Source organism: Oculina patagonica, chromosome 3, assembly GCF_052425735.1.
Source record: "Oculina patagonica isolate OP01 chromosome 3, crgOcupat, whole genome shotgun sequence".
Lineage (NCBI taxonomy): Eukaryota > Metazoa > Cnidaria > Anthozoa > Scleractinia > Oculinidae > Oculina > Oculina patagonica.
The window spans coordinates 5615772-5633168 of NC_135760.1; the positions used below are offsets into that span (position 1 = coordinate 5615772).

The 17397-nt window shown below is 41.6% G+C and overlaps 2 protein-coding genes across 2 annotated transcripts in view; one reads left to right on the forward strand and one right to left on the reverse strand.

Moving 5' to 3' along the window:
* LOC144645081 (uncharacterized) overlaps positions 1 to 17397 on the forward strand; it is a 71570-nt gene that overhangs the window by 25132 nt on the left and 29041 nt on the right. Inside the window, exons 10-13 of the mRNA XM_078504545.1 lie at positions 12690 to 12833; positions 14223 to 14351; positions 15306 to 15517; positions 16317 to 16575. Of these exons, the coding sequence (XP_078360671.1) occupies positions 12690 to 12833; positions 14223 to 14351; positions 15306 to 15517; positions 16317 to 16575 (744 nt within the window). The remainder of the gene's footprint in view (positions 1 to 12689; positions 12834 to 14222; positions 14352 to 15305; positions 15518 to 16316; positions 16576 to 17397) is intronic.
* On the reverse strand, positions 6159 to 10396 carry LOC144645135 (tubulin alpha-1 chain-like). Its single transcript, XM_078504615.1, has 6 exons — positions 10379 to 10396; positions 9939 to 10161; positions 7630 to 7778; positions 7047 to 7439; positions 6639 to 6926; positions 6159 to 6490 (listed from the first exon to the last, which is right to left on the reverse strand). Exons 1-6 carry the CDS (start codon positions 10379 to 10381, stop codon positions 6188 to 6190), a joined length of 1359 nt encoding a protein of 452 aa, XP_078360741.1. The 5' UTR covers positions 10382 to 10396; the 3' UTR covers positions 6159 to 6187.

Below are 17397 nucleotides of genomic sequence, written 5' to 3' on the forward strand. Positions count from 1 at the left end.
ACTTCTCTGTCTTACAATAAAAACTAAACGCTTTATATAACTCGTTAAAATCTACAAAAATAAAGTTCTATGATATGAAGTTCTATGAAGGGAAGACTAGTGTCACTCGTTCCCAGTTCTGGAGAAGTCTTTAGAGCCTCGTGAAATGTCATTTATATCGATATTGTCACTCATGAGGAGGAGACATTAAAGGAAGCATTAAAATCTTCCTTGGAAATAGCGAGCGAAAGCAAGAATGTATGCGCATCATCGCTAAGGTCATCGAAGTTGGTTTTAACAAACAGTTTGGATTTCTTACTGTTGTGTGGATGACAAATTTCTCGAAGAGTGCCAAGCCCAAGATCTTCCATCTTCTTTAAGATTTGAACTGCTGAGTGAACCGGGTATTTTCCATTCACGGGCAAACACCAGCTTTTTCGTGAGATGAAGGATGGAGATACAGACGTTTCCAAGTGCGTCACTATTTTACGAATTTTCTCGTTTTCCACATTTTTTTCATTTACCACGATTCCGTTGATGGGATTTAAACCAGTTGATTCTTCAGACGTCGCTGGTACAGCTGGTGGGCAGAGGATGTATTTGACATTAATAAGATGATTCATGAGAAGAGTAGCGCGATTCATGCTGTCTTCTCCGACTTCTAAAGGTAGCCGATTAGTTTCGCTGAGTCGGGTTGATGCGGACTTGATGCAGTGATCGGCAACATGAAGAATCGTAGCTAAACGCGCGCTTTGTCCCTTGGCCTTTGAAAGGACGCCACGGATGTCGTTGTCGATTGTCGACCGCTTTCGCTCGTTGAGCGCATCATGATATTCGATGAATGACTTCTTGGCGTCTTCACCAAAACTGTAGATCTTCGGCGACTCGTGTGAATCGATGACGCACTGGAAGACATCCTTAAATGAGGGTACATGAGCGGGCAGTTCAGTCTCAAGATCTCGGTAGTTGACTTCAATTTCAGGCGGGACGTCAAATAACTGTCGGTCGTTGAAGCCGTCATGATCGTCTCGATGAAGGAGCTCAACAACATAATAAGGCTGAATGAATCCGGCGATGTTGAAGCTGGTGTTGTTCATTTTGCCTTGGACGCTTCGAAAATTACGAGACCATTTGCCGCCATTGTACAAGTTCAATAATGTTTTCCTGTCATGCGAACATCCGTTGGGCTTGAAGAGATCGAGGAGGCCGTAAAAGGTGGTCATTTCATCGTACAATGCAAGCATCTTGTTTGCGTTTCTTGACATCACATTGAACAGTTCTTCAAAAGAAAAATGATCAATGAGGAGCTGCTGTTGTGTTCCTTTTTTATTGCAATCATCGTCATCATCTTCATCTCTTTCAGCTAGCATTTCTTCGATTTGTTGAAGGGCACCTGACAGCAAGTTTAGTGCACCTGACTTGTTAGTACCCTTTTTTGAGGCAATCACGAACCATAACAGCGCGGGTTTCCTCCATTTTTTGTTAATTTCTATGCATGTAGAAGTTCCCATAAGTGATGCTACGGTTGTCAGGAGCGGGAAGAACAAGAACTCTTTTGGAACTCCGATGGACTTTGCGTGACTATCGATAAATGTCAGCATCTCACTTGAACACACGGATGTCCAGTCAAATCGAGCATTTTGAACGTCGCTTATCCTTTTTTCTATAATTGATAATGATGGTAACTGATTGCGGTTTAACTTACTGAACGACATTGTGATACAAGAGCGACTGAGTAAAACGGCTTGTAGACATAAATATATAGTAAGAATCATGAATCTTGTAACACATTGTAGCATTGTTATGATACTACATGGATACCCAATCAAAAAGTGTTATTTTTTAATGCAAACAAGGATTGAAAAATCAAAAGAATGCTCATGTGCCGCTTATAATCAGTTAGCAGTTTAATTTTAGATTGAATGCGTGACAAATCTTGTCACGTATTGTTATTGAAAGTCCCCAATGGCGTGACAAACCTTGGCACGTATTGTTATTTGAAGCGTTCAATGGCGTGACAAATCTTGTCACTTACTGTTATTCGGCTTGGCTTCTAAAATCGAAAAGTGGAGAAGTAGAAGAGTTCAATCCAACACCAGAAGAATGTAAAACGGTATCTCAGTGGCTAACAAAGAATCATCCACAACTACTGGAAAGCTTCGATGAGAGTGAGCCCTTCTTTAAATCGTCGGAGAAAGATGCCTTTAAACCGATTGTTTTATTGCCGGGCAAATTAAAGTGCTGTGGCTCAAGCATTACTATACGCAACAGACCATCTTTTCCAGTAGTGTACACCAGTCATGGAACGAACGTAGCCGCATCATTTAATGGTAACTTCAAGACGTGCAGGAAGGTTTACTACTACAGCTATTTTGAAGATTGTCCCGTGTCAAAAGGCGACAGTAGCAAGGACTCGAAAGATCAGCGGAGGGTGTATTATGACTTTTCACCAGACTTGAAATACTTCCAAGTGTCAAATAAAACCATGTTTGAGACGCATTTGGTAAAAAACATTGTTTACAACGTTGAAATTTGCGCAAGCTCATTCGAATCTCGTTCTGATGTATACAACTTTATGCATCGTGAATTGGACAAGGGAGTCTTGAGCAAACTGGAAAACTTTTCAAGAGTGAAAGGCAACAATGAAGACAATGTGTGGAAATTGAATGCAGATCGAGTGGAAGAGTGCTATTTTCTTTGGAAGACAATAAATCTTTTCAGAAACAATGGATCTCTTTACTTGTTAAACGTGAAACAAGCTGATGTGGAGGGCAAACGGCGAAGTTTAGAAGAAGTTTGTCTGGAGTCATGGAAGTTGATATGTAATTCACCGAACAAGTGGATTCATCACAAGTGTGAAGTTCCTGGCTGTACTGAAGGTTACGTCAGTGTTGACGGCCTGGAGAAAGTACGTAGACCAATGTGTGCCGCGCCTAAAGAAAAACTTTATGTAAACAAGGGAGAAGGCAATTTTATCAAATGTTGCACCAATACACCCACTCTTGGAGGGAAATCGCAAAAAGCGTCTAAATTCTGCTGGGAACATTTGCACCTTCAAGAAAATGATCGCGAGGAGGTGGATAAAACCGAAACTGACAGAGACGAAACCGAAAACAGGGACGAAGTAATTGGAAAAGTAGTTGAAAAGGAAGCGCACATTTATCCCATTTCAGCGGGATATATTGACCAGAAAGCTGTTGGAGACATCCCTGAACACGACGGATTAGATTGCGAGCAAGGCGGTTGTAAATCGAAAGAGAAGGTAAACCGATACATGGACCGCACTGCAGGACTGCTTACAGCGGTACGACCTTGCGGGATTATTGTAAAGGCACAGGAGATGTATACTTGTGAATCATGCACCCAAGTATACGCGTTTTTGTTGTTAACGTTCGGTAGGACAACAGACGATTTAATGAGACTAAAGTATGTGGGGTATGATAGAGCGTGTGATCTTCATCCCTTCTTGGGCAACCTCAGTAAAAAGGGAAATGTCGGTGCAAAAATTCTTTTAGATCATGTGAAGTTTTTAGTGGATATATTTCATGTGATGAAGCACAAAGAGCAGTGCTGTATGCCTCCGGACAATCCAAAGTGCCGCTATCATCCTCATCTGGAAACATTCAAAGAAATCAGAGGAACAAACACTGAATCCGCAGAACAGAGCAATCGCTTTCTTAACAGATTTAAACACATGTGCAAACGAATGGCTGAATTTAAGTTTAAAGCATTCATGTGGTTTGTGATCGAAACACATAATGAACTTATAGAGGAACGCTTAAAAGGCAAAGGAAAAATGAAATAATCTTTAAAGCGCAAGTACAAGAGGCACTTTATTCAAATGCAAAGTGTTTTTTAGGTGATCATGTTGTAAAATAAGTTTAAAAGGTTCAAGTTCACTTTTACCGCGTAGATTCAAAGCCAAAGGAAAAATGAAGTAATGTTTAAAGCGCGAGCACAAGAGGCACTGTATTCAAAGTGTATTGTAGCTATAGGTTATCATGTTTAAAATAAAAGTTTAAAAGGTTCTAGTAGTTCACTTCATACCGCGTAAATTCGTAGAATAATTATAAGAATTATCAAATCGTAAAAATAGGTAGAATCGCGTAGAACTCGGAGAATCGGAAAAATCGGAGAATAACAATCGTATAGTCGGAAAAATCGCACAATCGTATAGAACTAGGAGAATCGGAAAAATCGGAGAATAACAATCGGAAGAATCGTATAATCGGAAAAATCGCACAATCGTGTAGAACTAGGAGAATCGGAAAAAATGGGAGAATAACAATCGGAAGAATCGTTTAATCGGAAAAATCGGAAAATTGTGTAGAACTAAGAAGAATCGGAAGAATCGTATAATCGGAAAAATCGGAGAATCGTGTAGAACACGGAGAATCGGAAAAATCGCAAAATAACAATCGGAAGAATTGTATAATCGGAAGAATCGGAGAATCGTGTAGAACACGGAGAATAAGAATAATCGGAGAATCGGAAGAATTGTACGTCACAATTCATATTTTACTATTCTCCGATTTAGCCATAATCGCACTCTTCTGCACATTCGCGACAATCGATTGCGTTAGTCTCGCTAAACACGAGTAAATGATCATTTATTCGCGTTCTCAATTCTAGGGATTTCTTTTCGGTGTGGGCCGGGGGTGTGGGTATATATGAAGAATGTATTGAACCGCTGAACTGTTTTTTTGCTTTAGTAGGCCGGATAAGCGTATACGCGACACGAGTACTACAGTATATTCAATGTGTTTTCGATTGGGTTTTCTTTGGCTCCTTAATTTGCGGTTGAGTTTTGTAAACAGCGCGTTGTTGACTTCTAGGTTTCAGTTTTAATTTAGAATGTGATGTGGAAGTGTAAAGTATTCAGGTAAGCTAAGTTATTTTCAAGACTTCCACTCCTAAACAACATGAAAAGCGTCTTTCACCCTTTAGCAAAACACTACTCCATACCACAATTGACAGCCAACAGATAGACCATAGCAAAATAGTCGTAGTCTCATAGAGACCTTTGATTTAGCGATATTAATGATGGTATTACAGCTGGGTTTTAGAGCGGTTTTCACTCGAGTGCCGAAAGTAAATTGCGTTTGCTTTGGTTTTGAATTACTACGCTCAGTGATTGGCTTAAAAATCTCGCGCCACTTTCTCAGCCAATCAGGAGTAAAACCAAAACCAATCGTGACTCGCTCGAGTACGTTTTCCCGCGCTTCGTGCCGGCTACATGTATTTGCTTCGAGTTTTGATTGGTTCACTGGATTGTCCGCGTCTTTTGCGATTGGCCGAAGTAATTACATTGATTTTGGTAACACGCGCAGGTTACTATGATTAGTTGTTGGTCCGTTTTTACATCAGTTTGTAATATTGGGATATGACTGTGGATGTAGTTGGAGACTTAAGTATCGCGAATACTTCCGAGAACCTTTCCATTTTTCCCGTCGACACGGAGTTGCATCGCGTCCAGAACGCTACCATTCTTGTTGATGCCTTTTAAGGCGGCGCCGGCTTAGAGGAACTGGCTTTGGTGACATTAAGGAGCCGGGTCTACTTGACTACACTGCGATAATGGTTTATCCTACGATGAATACACTACAAACAAGAAAGCACAGCGTTCGGCTTAAGAAAAACCAACTGCTTCCTGGGTACGTAAACCCTTTAGCTTACCCTTATACGACTGAACTGAAGATAGATTTGATTTGCACAATGTACGCCTCTAAATTTAAAGGGGGGGGGGGGGGGGGGGACATAGGGTTGCCGCTTGATTGAACCCAATGGCAAAACATTCCGACTTTGCCTGGAATTTTTACTGACCTTGCATTACGCGAATTATCAAATAAGCCAAATCCACTTTTACATTTGCTTCAGCTTCTTCTGCAGACTATCGATATTCTTCTCTTCATTTTCGATCTCTTTACGTTTTTCACGGGATTTTGAAAGCATGGCATTTGAATTCCCTGACTTTTCACTGACTTTGATAAGAACTAAGATTTTCCCTGAACTTTTGCAAACTTTCCCCTGACCTTGAAAATTATATATTTTTCCCTGACTTTTCCCTGACCATGGCAACACCTGGTTAACAGAGATTGGATTAATTTTATGGATAACTTGAAAGACAAGAACATCAAATAAGTTTAGAATTCAGTCATTTATTGCTTAGTTTTAAAAGCCACAGTTTTGCTGACAAGATGTCACGTGACTAGTACTCGTCTCCTTCCTCCTCTTCTCCCTCAGCCTCAGCAGAATCCACGCCAACTTCCTCGTAATCCTTCTCCAGTGCAGCCAAATCTTCACGAGCCTCGGAGAACTCTCCTTCCTCCATACCCTCACCCACATACCAGTGGACAAACGCACGCTTGGCGTACATCAGATCAAACTTGTGATCCAGACGGGCCCAGGCCTCAGCGATAGCTGTGGTGTTACTCAACATACACACAGCGCGCTGAACCTTGGCCAGATCACCGCCAGGAACAACTGTGGGAGGCTGGTAGTTGATGCCAACCTGAAAAGTAGAATTTAATTATCAGTTTTCTTTGCTTACAGTTGAAAATGATAAAGAACGTAATGATTAGAACAATAGGTCAAGCAATTTTGTTCTCCAAATTGAAGACGATTTTGAGGCGCAGTATGTGTGAAATAAAAATACAAACCTTGAATCCAGTTGGGCACCAGTCCACAAACTGAATAGTTCTCTTGGTCTTGATTGTCGCAATAGCTGCATTCACATCCTTTGGTACTACATCACCACGGTACAGCAGACAGCAAGCCATGTATTTACCGTGACGGGGGTCACATTTTACCATCTGATTGGCTGGCTCAAAACAGGCATTGGTGATTTCTGCAACAGTCAACTGCTCATGGTAGGCTTTCTCGGCTGAGATAACAGGAGCATAGGTGGCCAGAGGGAAGTGAATACGTGGGTATGGCACCAAGTTTGTCTACAACAGTAAAATGTCAAACGTTAGCTTTATCCCTAAATTGTTACCATGATGGAATACGTAATCAAGTAAAGCAATGGATTTACTCGAAAAAAAAAACATTTTGTAGCACATAGATACCTGAAACTCAGTCAAATCGACATTCAGAGCACCATCAAAGCGAAGTGAAGCAGTGATTGAGGACACAATCTGCCCAATCAGTCTGTTCAGGTTGGTGTAAGTGGGTCTCTCAATGTCCAGGTTGCGACGGCAGATGTCATAAATGGCCTCATTGTCCACCATGAAGGCACAGTCAGAGTGTTCCAAGGTGGTGTGAGTGGTCAGAATGGAGTTGTAAGGCTCGACAACAGCTGTGGCAATCTGTGGTGCTGGGTAGACGGCAAATTCCAGCTTGGATTTCTTGCCATAATCAACAGACAATCGTTCCATCAGCAGAGAGGTGAAGCCAGAGCCAGTACCACCACCAAAGGAATGGAAAATGAGGAAACCTTGCAAGCCAGTACACTGGTCAGCCTGATAAGAAAAACAAAATAAAACATGAATTACTGATCAGACATAGAAGTATAAATAAGATAATAAAATTTTTATTGCACACTCTTACAAGGATTTTGCAGTGAACAATACAATACAACAACTTTGTTCTTAGGGTGAAGACCAGAGTGAAAGATACCTTCACTCACAATATAAGTTGTTTGTAACTCACCAATTTTCTGATCCTGTCAAGAACCATATCAATCATTTCTTTTCCAACTGTGTAGTGCCCACGAGCATAGTTGTTAGCGGCATCTTCTTTGCCAGTAATCAACTGTTCAGGGTGAAACAGCTGTCTGTAGGTACCAGTACGAACCTCATCTGCAACATAAAATGTTTCATCATTTTTTTGCGAGAGTAGATGGATGAAAAATTAGCTTGCCTCGCTTCAGGTTTTATTCAAGAATGGTTCGTTATACGTCAAATTCCAAAAGTAAGCCCCAAGCTTAAAGGAGAAGTTCACTCCAGAATGGCCATTTATTTTCATTACGCCAATAAAAAGTGTACACAAAGCTATGTTATTCACCAAAATTTTAACCTCCAACGTTCGCTATAGCCCTACGAAATCTTTCCCAAAACTCGACAACTGAACGCCGCCATCTTGAAGCTGGTAATGTATGCGTGACGTCAAAGAGCTCAGCCTGAAGTTTGGCGGGAAAATTTTTATTGTCAAAACTCCTTGTTTTTTGAATTTTTTTGAGCTCTGTTTGAGCAAAATGGAGCTGCACAAACAGGCATTTTGACAAACAAATCCGCTACGAAGAAACAAGGAGTTCCGAGTATTTAAATTTCCCCGCCAACTTTAGGCTTAGCTCTTTGACGTCACGCATACATTACCAGCTCCAAGATGGCGGCGTTCAGTTGTCAAATTTTGGGAAAGATTTCGCAGGGTTATAGCGCATGTTGGAGGCTGAAATTTTGGTGAATAACATATCTTTTTGTAAACTTTTTATTGGCGTAAAGAAAATAAATGGCCATTCTGGAGTGAACTTCTCCTTTAAAAAGTCGACGCTTTTCTTGGACGGCCTAAGTGGTGCCGGGAAACGTTGCAAGTCTATGTCAATCAAGCCGTTGCTAAGAAAGACGTCAACCAAGGTTCTGTTTTTCTCAGAAAGATTTAAATATCAATGACTGCATGCGTGTGAAATACGAATAGTGGCGGTTTTTGCGTTTGTGTTTCACGCCGCTGAGATGTTTTTTGCAAGTTTAGCCAGATTTCCCACCTGATGTTTCACGTCACTGAGAATGTTTTGGCGCGGCGTGGAATAGCAAGCGAAAAGTTTGTCACAGTTGACATTTTAAAACCAAAAAAATGGTAAATCATTTCAGAATCAATAGAGTTATTTTAAAGGGACCGTGTCACGGATTTTAGCCAAATTTAGGCATAGGAAATTACCATCAAATTTGTTTAAATGTATAAAATAACCTCTTAAAACAGTGAAGGAATATTTAAATAACACACGAAATGCAAAAAAGAAGGTACGGATGGCCAAAAGTGTCGAAGATTGAAACGGATTGTGATGTGGGCTTTTGAAATATGGTCCGGCGGAACAGTTTTCAAAGTTAATCTTGTCTGCTTGTAACTTTAATTTATGACGCCCGGGAGACACATTTGGCTGTCATGAAGCTATGGTTTTGTTATTTAGTATTAAAGAATTAATTTCTTTGCAAACATTTAGTTTCATAGCGAATATTTGGCAAAATTTAATAACATAAGATTAACTTAGCCATGACATATAATTCACAAGCGTAACTTTTGCCAGACTGGTCACCGTTATCACTGTTTTTTTTTTTTTTGTTTTAATGTCCAGCACACTTCAAAGAGCAAACAAATGCAAATAGCTCTTGTGTTTTGTACACGGTCAAGACCAAAACATGTAAACCAAACAAAGAACTTTGTCAAGCTATTCACTACGCCCTTAGCAACCATTCGATAGTTACTGTGCACACTCGGTTGCCCGGCACGTGCTAACGAGCCTTGGAGGGCAATTTGCATTTTAATGTTAAAAACTCAAAAGAAAAACAAGTAGGCTGCAAAAGGTCTATAATCTCTATTGTTCGTGTCTTTCAACTACGATTCGTATGGTCTGTTTACGGCAGATGCTAAGGAGAATTGTTTGTTGAAAACCATCTATCAAGTGTAACGGTGCGTCAAACTTGACATAGAACATTACGCCCAAAAAAGTAAACCAGAAACTAAAGTGCCTTCAGCATGTCCAGGAGAAATAGCAACAAATAAAGGTTTTAATCAGAAGGTTAAAATTTCAATTATTTATAGCGTACATAGCGCCACTGGACGCGGGCGTACTCATAAAATTCCATATCCTATGTCGCAGATTTTGCGTAATTTCTACAATCTCGGTTTAAAATTTTTGACTATACAACCAATGAAAAGTACTAAATACGCTCTTTCGATGTCTAAGAACGAACAGAAAACAACTAGCCTCAAATGAAACTTATAAGAAGTCTACGACAACTTACCAACGACGGTTGGTTCCAAGTCAACGAACACGGCGCGAGGAACGTGTTTTCCCGCTCCGGTCTCACTGAAAAATGTGTTGAAGGAATCGTCTCCTCCGCCGATAGTTTTGTCGCTCGGCATTTGGCCATCAGGCTGAATTCCATGCTCCAAGCAGTACAACTCCCAGCAAGCGTTGCCGATCTGAACTCCGGCTTGACCAACGTGGATAGAGATACATTCACGCTACAAATCAAAGGGAACATTTGCGTTAGTTTGGAACTTGTTGTTGTTGTTCTAGAAAACTGAAAACTTTTCTTAAATGCGAAAGCGTGAATCATGAAATGAAGTATAGAAAATGGAAGCTTCACTAAGAAAGCAATTTATAATAAGGCATTTTTGCGAAATAGAGCTTGAAAAAACGAAATTTCAGTAATAATATCCACATCTGAATTCTGCTTACCATCTTGATGTAGGATGAATAAGGAAATTTGAATGAAATTTGTGGTTACTTGTAGTGCTTGAACTTTCTACCGGAAGGCGACGCTTTCGAACGAAGTCCAGAACCGTTATAAGGAGGGCAGGCTTTTGCGCGCAGTTTATTGACTTTATTACTTGATTTTCCTGGCAACCACATCATGTTGTCATGGTATCATCACGTATATCACAGATTTAGACCAATCAGAAAGTGTCAATCTAACAATTAACACTTATTCCCCTGAGCCCCAGTTAGCTCCAGTTCGACCTTTTCACTAACCTGCCTGCCTCGTACCCAGACGCCTCTATCTTGTTTTGGGGGACATGGGCGCGCTCGCCACCAGTCACCGCGCTCGCTTTGTTCTCGCTTTGTTACAGCGAAAATCGAGGCGCCTGAGGAGAAGGCTGCTAACCTGCGATCGGGTTAGGGAGGAGACCTCTACTAACTATGGATCAGACATTCTTTTTTTGCAGCGGGAGGAAAGAGAAACCTCCCGACGCAAAAAAGAGAACACCTGATCGCAGGTTACCTTTCCACGCCACTTTGTGCTAGAAACCGCTTTAAAAAGGCGATATTAGCTTTGAAAAAAATTTTTTAGCTTCACATGTAAATTGCCCAGTTTAAATCATGTGATGTTCTCTAGAGAGTTCCACGTGTTTTTTTTTTTTTAATTTGAAAATAATTGCCAAGGGTTAACATCACATGGTCTGAAATGGGACAACATACATTTACACGACTAAGGCGGTCCGAGGGCCAATTACTAAATCAGCCAATCAGATTACTTTATTTCCGGTCCCGCGAGGGCCGATATTTTCCAAGTATTGGACCGGGTTTTGTCCCGGATGATCCCGCGCTAATTCCCGGGCGATTTAGCGCAAGATTTTTGAAAGATTTGTTTTTTGCAAAATCTTTTCCGAGTTTTTATTGCTTTGAAAATGAAATGACCCGGCTTACACAGAAATATATATAACTTCTTTAGCGCGCGTTAAAGTTTTGCCGCACATTGTTTTTTCACGACATCTACTAGGACCGGTAGCAATTCTCACTACACAAAGTTTCCAGTCGTGTAATAAATCTCTTATTAACCAAGCCTGCTCGGGACCGTACTGGGCGAATATTGGCCCTCGGTCTTTTTTGTACGGACCTCGCTGCGCTCGATCCGTACTGTCAAGACCGCGGGCCAATATTCGCCTAGTATGGCCCTCGCGCGTGGTTAATAAGATATATATTTATTCCACGTCCCCACGGGGCTTTTCAGTGAAATATTTACATAAAATAAAATAAAATAAATGAAAAAATTAAAATAAGTGAGTGAATGAATAAATAAATAGGTATAAACTAAATATTCATAATTAATTACAAAAGTTCAATTCCTAAGGTTAAACTAAATTAAGCTAATTACAGTTCATTAAAAGTGTCTTCCTCAAATTGTTCCTGAATTGCGCTAATGATTGGCATAACTTTAGATTTTGCGGCTGGGCGTTCCAGATTGATACTATTCTATAGTAAAAGGTTCTTTGTCTAGCTGCAGTTCTCAAAAGAGGAATGTTTAATAACTGCGAGTTTCTGGTTTTGTAGTTCGATGTGGATGAGCGTTTAGTAAACAGATCAGACAGGTACTCCGGGGCAAGGCAGCTCATACATTAAAATGCCATAATTGAATCACGATAATATAAGTGTTGTTTTACTGGGAGTCACAACAAACAAACAAAGGTAAAAAGATCTGTAGTCATGCGAAACATAAAAGATGACATTAACTAATGTTATTGTTTTGAGCTACATTTCGTCGCTCATATTATTTCATTCTTGCTCGGTGCGTGTTCTTTTTTAACACCCCTCTGTAACAGACCCAGTAGAATCTTCATTCTCACCGGGTTTTCGGAAAAAAACGTCACTGGGTTGGCCAATTTCCCACTGGGTCGGCTTATTTGGGCTGGTTTTTTAAAAAGGCCTATTCGAAAAAAGTCACACTGTACAGTCACTGGGGAAGCATAAAAATAGGCGGGTACAATCAAAATATTTGCTGGGTATCTGCTGGGTACCAGGGGGACTAAATTTCTACTGGGTAGGGGAAAATAATCCCCTGGGTCGGGTTCCACTGGGTCTGTTACAGAGGGGTGTGCTAGTTAACACGTACTTGCACTTGCCTAATACCTTTGTTGTCCTGACGATACCATGTATTAAAATTTTAGCTACAGGTAGCCAGCTTGCTACGCTTGCGTGACTTAAATGCTCCACTTCAGCGTTAATAAGTCACGCCTAGACAAAAATGTAACTACGCTACCTGTGATTTCAGGGTGCGGATGCAATCCGTTAACAACAACTGCAAACATCTGTGAGGATTATCGTGGCAGTTACAGGTGCCTGTGTAAGTCCAACTTCCAGGGATTTTTCTGCGGAGAGTGCCGGCGAGGATACTATGACTTCCCTATTTGTAAAAGTGAGTAATCTGGTACTGAAGATCTCTTTATAACCTTTATTGGAAAAGCGATGAAGAATCCAGTCGAAAGCTTATAAGAAGGAAACTCGACCTTAAATGAGCGCCAAAAGTGTTGAGACACTCGGCTCTTCTCCAGTACTTTGGGCAAATTCCACCCCCCCCCCCCCCCTCTGCCGCAACTGCCGCAACAATGTTGGATTTGCTATCTGCAAGACTTGCTTCGTTTATGTACAACATTGAAACGGGGGAGGAAGAGTGGTTCAGAAACGGCACTCGATTTGAAGGGGAATAATGGAAATACCGTAGAATTCCGGTTATAAGCCCTGGGCTTATACAACTTCGTAAGGGGTTTTGGGTGGGCTTAAAAGCGGAGGGGCTTATATCCGGGAGGGCTTATAAGCGGAATGAAAAAAACGTTTCAAAACGAGCCACGGGAGTGTTGATGACAATACGTTTTTAAGTTAAAAACACATAATAAAGCAACATTTAGCCCTATTCAGTACTGTCATCTGGTAGAGGGGGGCTTATATCCGGGTGGGGGGGGGCTTATAACCGGATGTATTTTTTTGTTTCCAGGATGATGGGCCTATAACCGGGGGGGCTTATAAGCGGGGGGGCTTATAACCGGAATTCTACGGTGTAGACCCTTCGAGCGTTAATACTCCCGATGTCCCCCATACATTTACTGTAAATGTTGCCGTGTTTGCCCCCCAATCAAGATGGCGTCAGAAACCGTGGAAGGGTATATTATATTAAAATTAGCACTTAGTTTAACCAACTGTCTCGACGACTTTTGTCGCTCATTGTTGTCTCTTAATGTTCCATATTTTCAGTTTTCGAACGCCCACACACAAGTGTCAACGAACTTCACTCTTTTTATTCCAGTAATGACATTCCGTTCTCTTTTGCCATGGGAAGTTGAAAAAATATAGCTTAAACAAAATTAAAGACAACCTGTTTCAAAGTTTCTTTACCGCCGCCTGGTTAGCTCAGTTGGTAGAGCGCCGAACGGCTGTGCGGGAGGTCGTGGGTTCGAACCCCAGACCGGACCAATACTCAGGGTCTTAAAATAACTGAGGAGAATGTGCTGCCTTTGTAATTACATCTGCAAATGGTTAGCCATTCTAGTCTTCTCGGAAAAGGACGATAAACCGTAGGTCCCGTCTCCTGTCTCTTCAGTCTTATCACAGGGGACGTTAAAGAACCCACACATCGCTATTCGCAAAGAGTAGGGCACGAAGCTCCCGGTGTTGTGGTCTGGCCTTGTGTTGTAAATTACAGTATGTGTACAGCGCATTTGAACATATACATATGAAAAATGCGCTATATTAATTCATTATCATTATTGCACTGAAGTTTTTGTTCATACTTTTCTCTGTTCTTCGCCAGAATGCTTATGTTCCCCTCGTGGTTATGGATCATGTAATCAGCTTGGTCAGTGCGTTTGTAATGCAGGGTATGCTGGTGTACAGTGTGACCGCTGTGCAAACGGATACTATGGGTTTCCTAACTGCAAAGGTAAGTCACGTAAGAGTGCGCGTTCAGAATACACAAAACTGTCACTGATAAAGGCCATTAAACATGATTAAGTCCTGATTTAATACAATCGTTTGTTTTATATTACTTTCACTTTTATCTATGTTTTATTAAGTGCATGTTAGCTCTATAAAGGTCTTACTTGAAAGAAATGAAGAAGCGTTCTCAAGTTGGATTCTCGGAAAAAAAGATTTTCCGAGTACCCCCAACGGGAGTCGAACCCATGACCTTCCAGATACCGGTTGGACGCTCTAACCACTGAGCTATGGGAGACTCGTGGTGAGCGAGGTCATATACTAGGTTCTTATGAGTGACACACGTCCTGCTAACTGCAAGGCTCAATATGTCGAAATGAATGTAGATAAATGTAAAGTGAAATGGCAACTTGGATAAAGTGAAAGAAATGAAGAAGCGTTCTCAAGTTGAATTCTCGGAAAAAAAGATTTTCCGAGTACCCCCAACGGGAGTCGAACTCATGACCTTCCAGATACCGGTTGGACGCTCTAACCACTGAGCTTGAACCTAGTATATGACCTCGCTCACCACGAGTCTCCCATAGCTCAGTTTTCAGAATGTTTTTCGATCCTAACATTTCAATCTAATTAAATGATCTAGCTGCCACGCGTCTCCTGTAGCTAAATGGTGAGCACGCGACTGGCGGTAATCTCTAGCCTGCGAGCAGGCTCTCTCTTCGGGGGCAACGCAAACTCGCGCCTTCGGCGCTTGCTTTGTTGCCCCCGAAGCGCTTACGTTGCCCCCGAAGAGAGAGCCTGCTCGCAGGCTAGCTAATCTCGTACCCAGATCTTGGACTAAGACTCTTGTTGGGAGAAGTCGGACGTTTTTTTCAGAAATGGAATCTTCAGGCATGTTGTTTTCTGCTACAGTATTTCTAGAAGTGTTCATTTAGTTTTCTATTTTTCAAACTTTTGCTTGCAGCTTGCAACTGTAATACCTTTGGGTCCTACACCAAACAGTGCAATTACACAACTGGAGACTGCCGCTGCAGGCCCAACATCCGGGGTATCCAGTGTGACCGCTGTAACGAAGGTATGGTGGGCTTTCCCACGTGTGTCAAGTGCGATTGCAACCCAGATGGCACGAGGTTCTTACCTGGTTTGGCTAACAACGTATGCTATGGCTCGGCTAAAGTAAGTGTGATACGTGTTGAAAAAATAGAACAAATGGTTAGTGCGTTGAATTTGAGTGTTAATGTTCGAGCGCAGCTATGATCCCCCTGTCGTATTCTTAGGCAAGACGCTTTGTACTTTGTTCTCCCAGTGCCGTTTTTCACACAAGTGAACGGAGAATGAAAGGGAACTGAACTGAATAAAGTGAAGTTGGTGGGCGAATCTCGGATTTACCGAGTGATCCTGGGTACAAGTGTGGTTCCCAGGGCTCGGATGCACGAGGCTGCCCCGCCCCAGGATCGAGTTTTAAAACTAGCGTCGAACAGTCGCTTTTTCTGATCAGTTAAAGTCCTTAGTACGCTAATCGGTTTTCAAACAGCAGTCCAGTGGTGACTTTAAGTTAACTGTTTTAGTTTTAAAAGGGCTTTGTCGCAATATATTGAGATGACAAAATTTAATGTAGCAAACACAAAACCTAAAAGGAACATTTGAAGATGGTTAAAATTGAGGAAGACTGAAGCACATTTCGAATTCAAGCTTCGTTTCTCGAGAGGCATTTTCCCTGACCTAGCTTCCTTATCTGTCTGGATCTTTACCTGCAGTTAGTTACCCAGGGCCCAGTTGTGCAAAGGGTGGATTATCGGCTATGCACCGGATAAATCATTATCCAGTGGATTGGTTTTGGCAAAACAAACTACGCTATCCACTGGACAGTGATTTATCTGGGGATAGCGTTATCCCCCCTTTGAAAAATTCGGTCAGAATGTTAATATGTTAGATCGGATCATAACGGATATTTTTCCTATTCTCCTTGTTCTAGTATCAGTGCCTGTGTAAGCCCAATGTTGTCGGTCGAACATGTGATCGGTGCATGCACGGCTTCTACAACTTCAGCGGTAGCAATCCTTTGGGATGTACATCCTGCAGCTGCTCGCAACGTGGCACTGTGTCAGGGACACGCAACTGTCACGTGCAAAATGGGCACTGCGACTGCAAGAATCACGTGATAGGCAAAAAGTGTCAGAACTGCCGAGATGGGTTCCACGGAATGAAATCACAAGATATCTTCGGTTGTAAAGGTAAGATGCTTATTTAGTAGTAGCACTTCACTCCTTCTCAGGAGCATATGCCATCAACAGTCTCTCGCCATAGCCTCCTGTCCTGTGCACCCCCCTCTAACTGGTACCAACTCTTGCCCATGGACTTGAGTAACGCTTCTTTACCTTCAGTTTATGATTTTAAAGTATAGAGGCTTGGGAAGGAAAGGAGAAGGTTCGTTTATCTCTATAGTCTCCAGCTAAACATTTCTTAAAAGGTTAGCTCCGGCTAAGAACTTATTAACTTAAAATAGTGGTGCATAGCCTTGACAACAACAATCTATATTTGTACTCTTGCCTCTACAAAATAAGTTTCAAAATAATAGAAGTAATAAAATTGGAGTACTGGCTGCCTGCGTGTTGAACTTGAGCAGTTCGGGTTCTAAAGCTGGCCTGGAGTAAGACACTTTACTCCAACAGTGTCACCCTCTACTCAGGAGTCTAAATGGGTACCTTTGAACTGTGAGGACAACCTAAGAAAATGCTGGGGAGTGACCTGCGATGGAATCCCAGGGGGGGGGGGGGGTACTCCGGCTTGTTAATGACGGGGATGATCGAAGGATTTTTTTGGGTTTGAAATTTTCGATTCCGGGATTTTTTTGGGTTGGAAAATTTGGCAAGTATTTTTTTGGGTGACTTGATTTAGATAGAGGATTTTTTTGGGTATTAAAAACGAACTAAAGTGCCTTGGCACGGCCTTGGCGTATTAATGGTATCATGAATAAACAAAACGGGTGTTCTTTGTGTTATGTTTAATTGCCTCTCCTGGCAATTTAGGGGTAATTTGACAAGGGATTTTTTGGG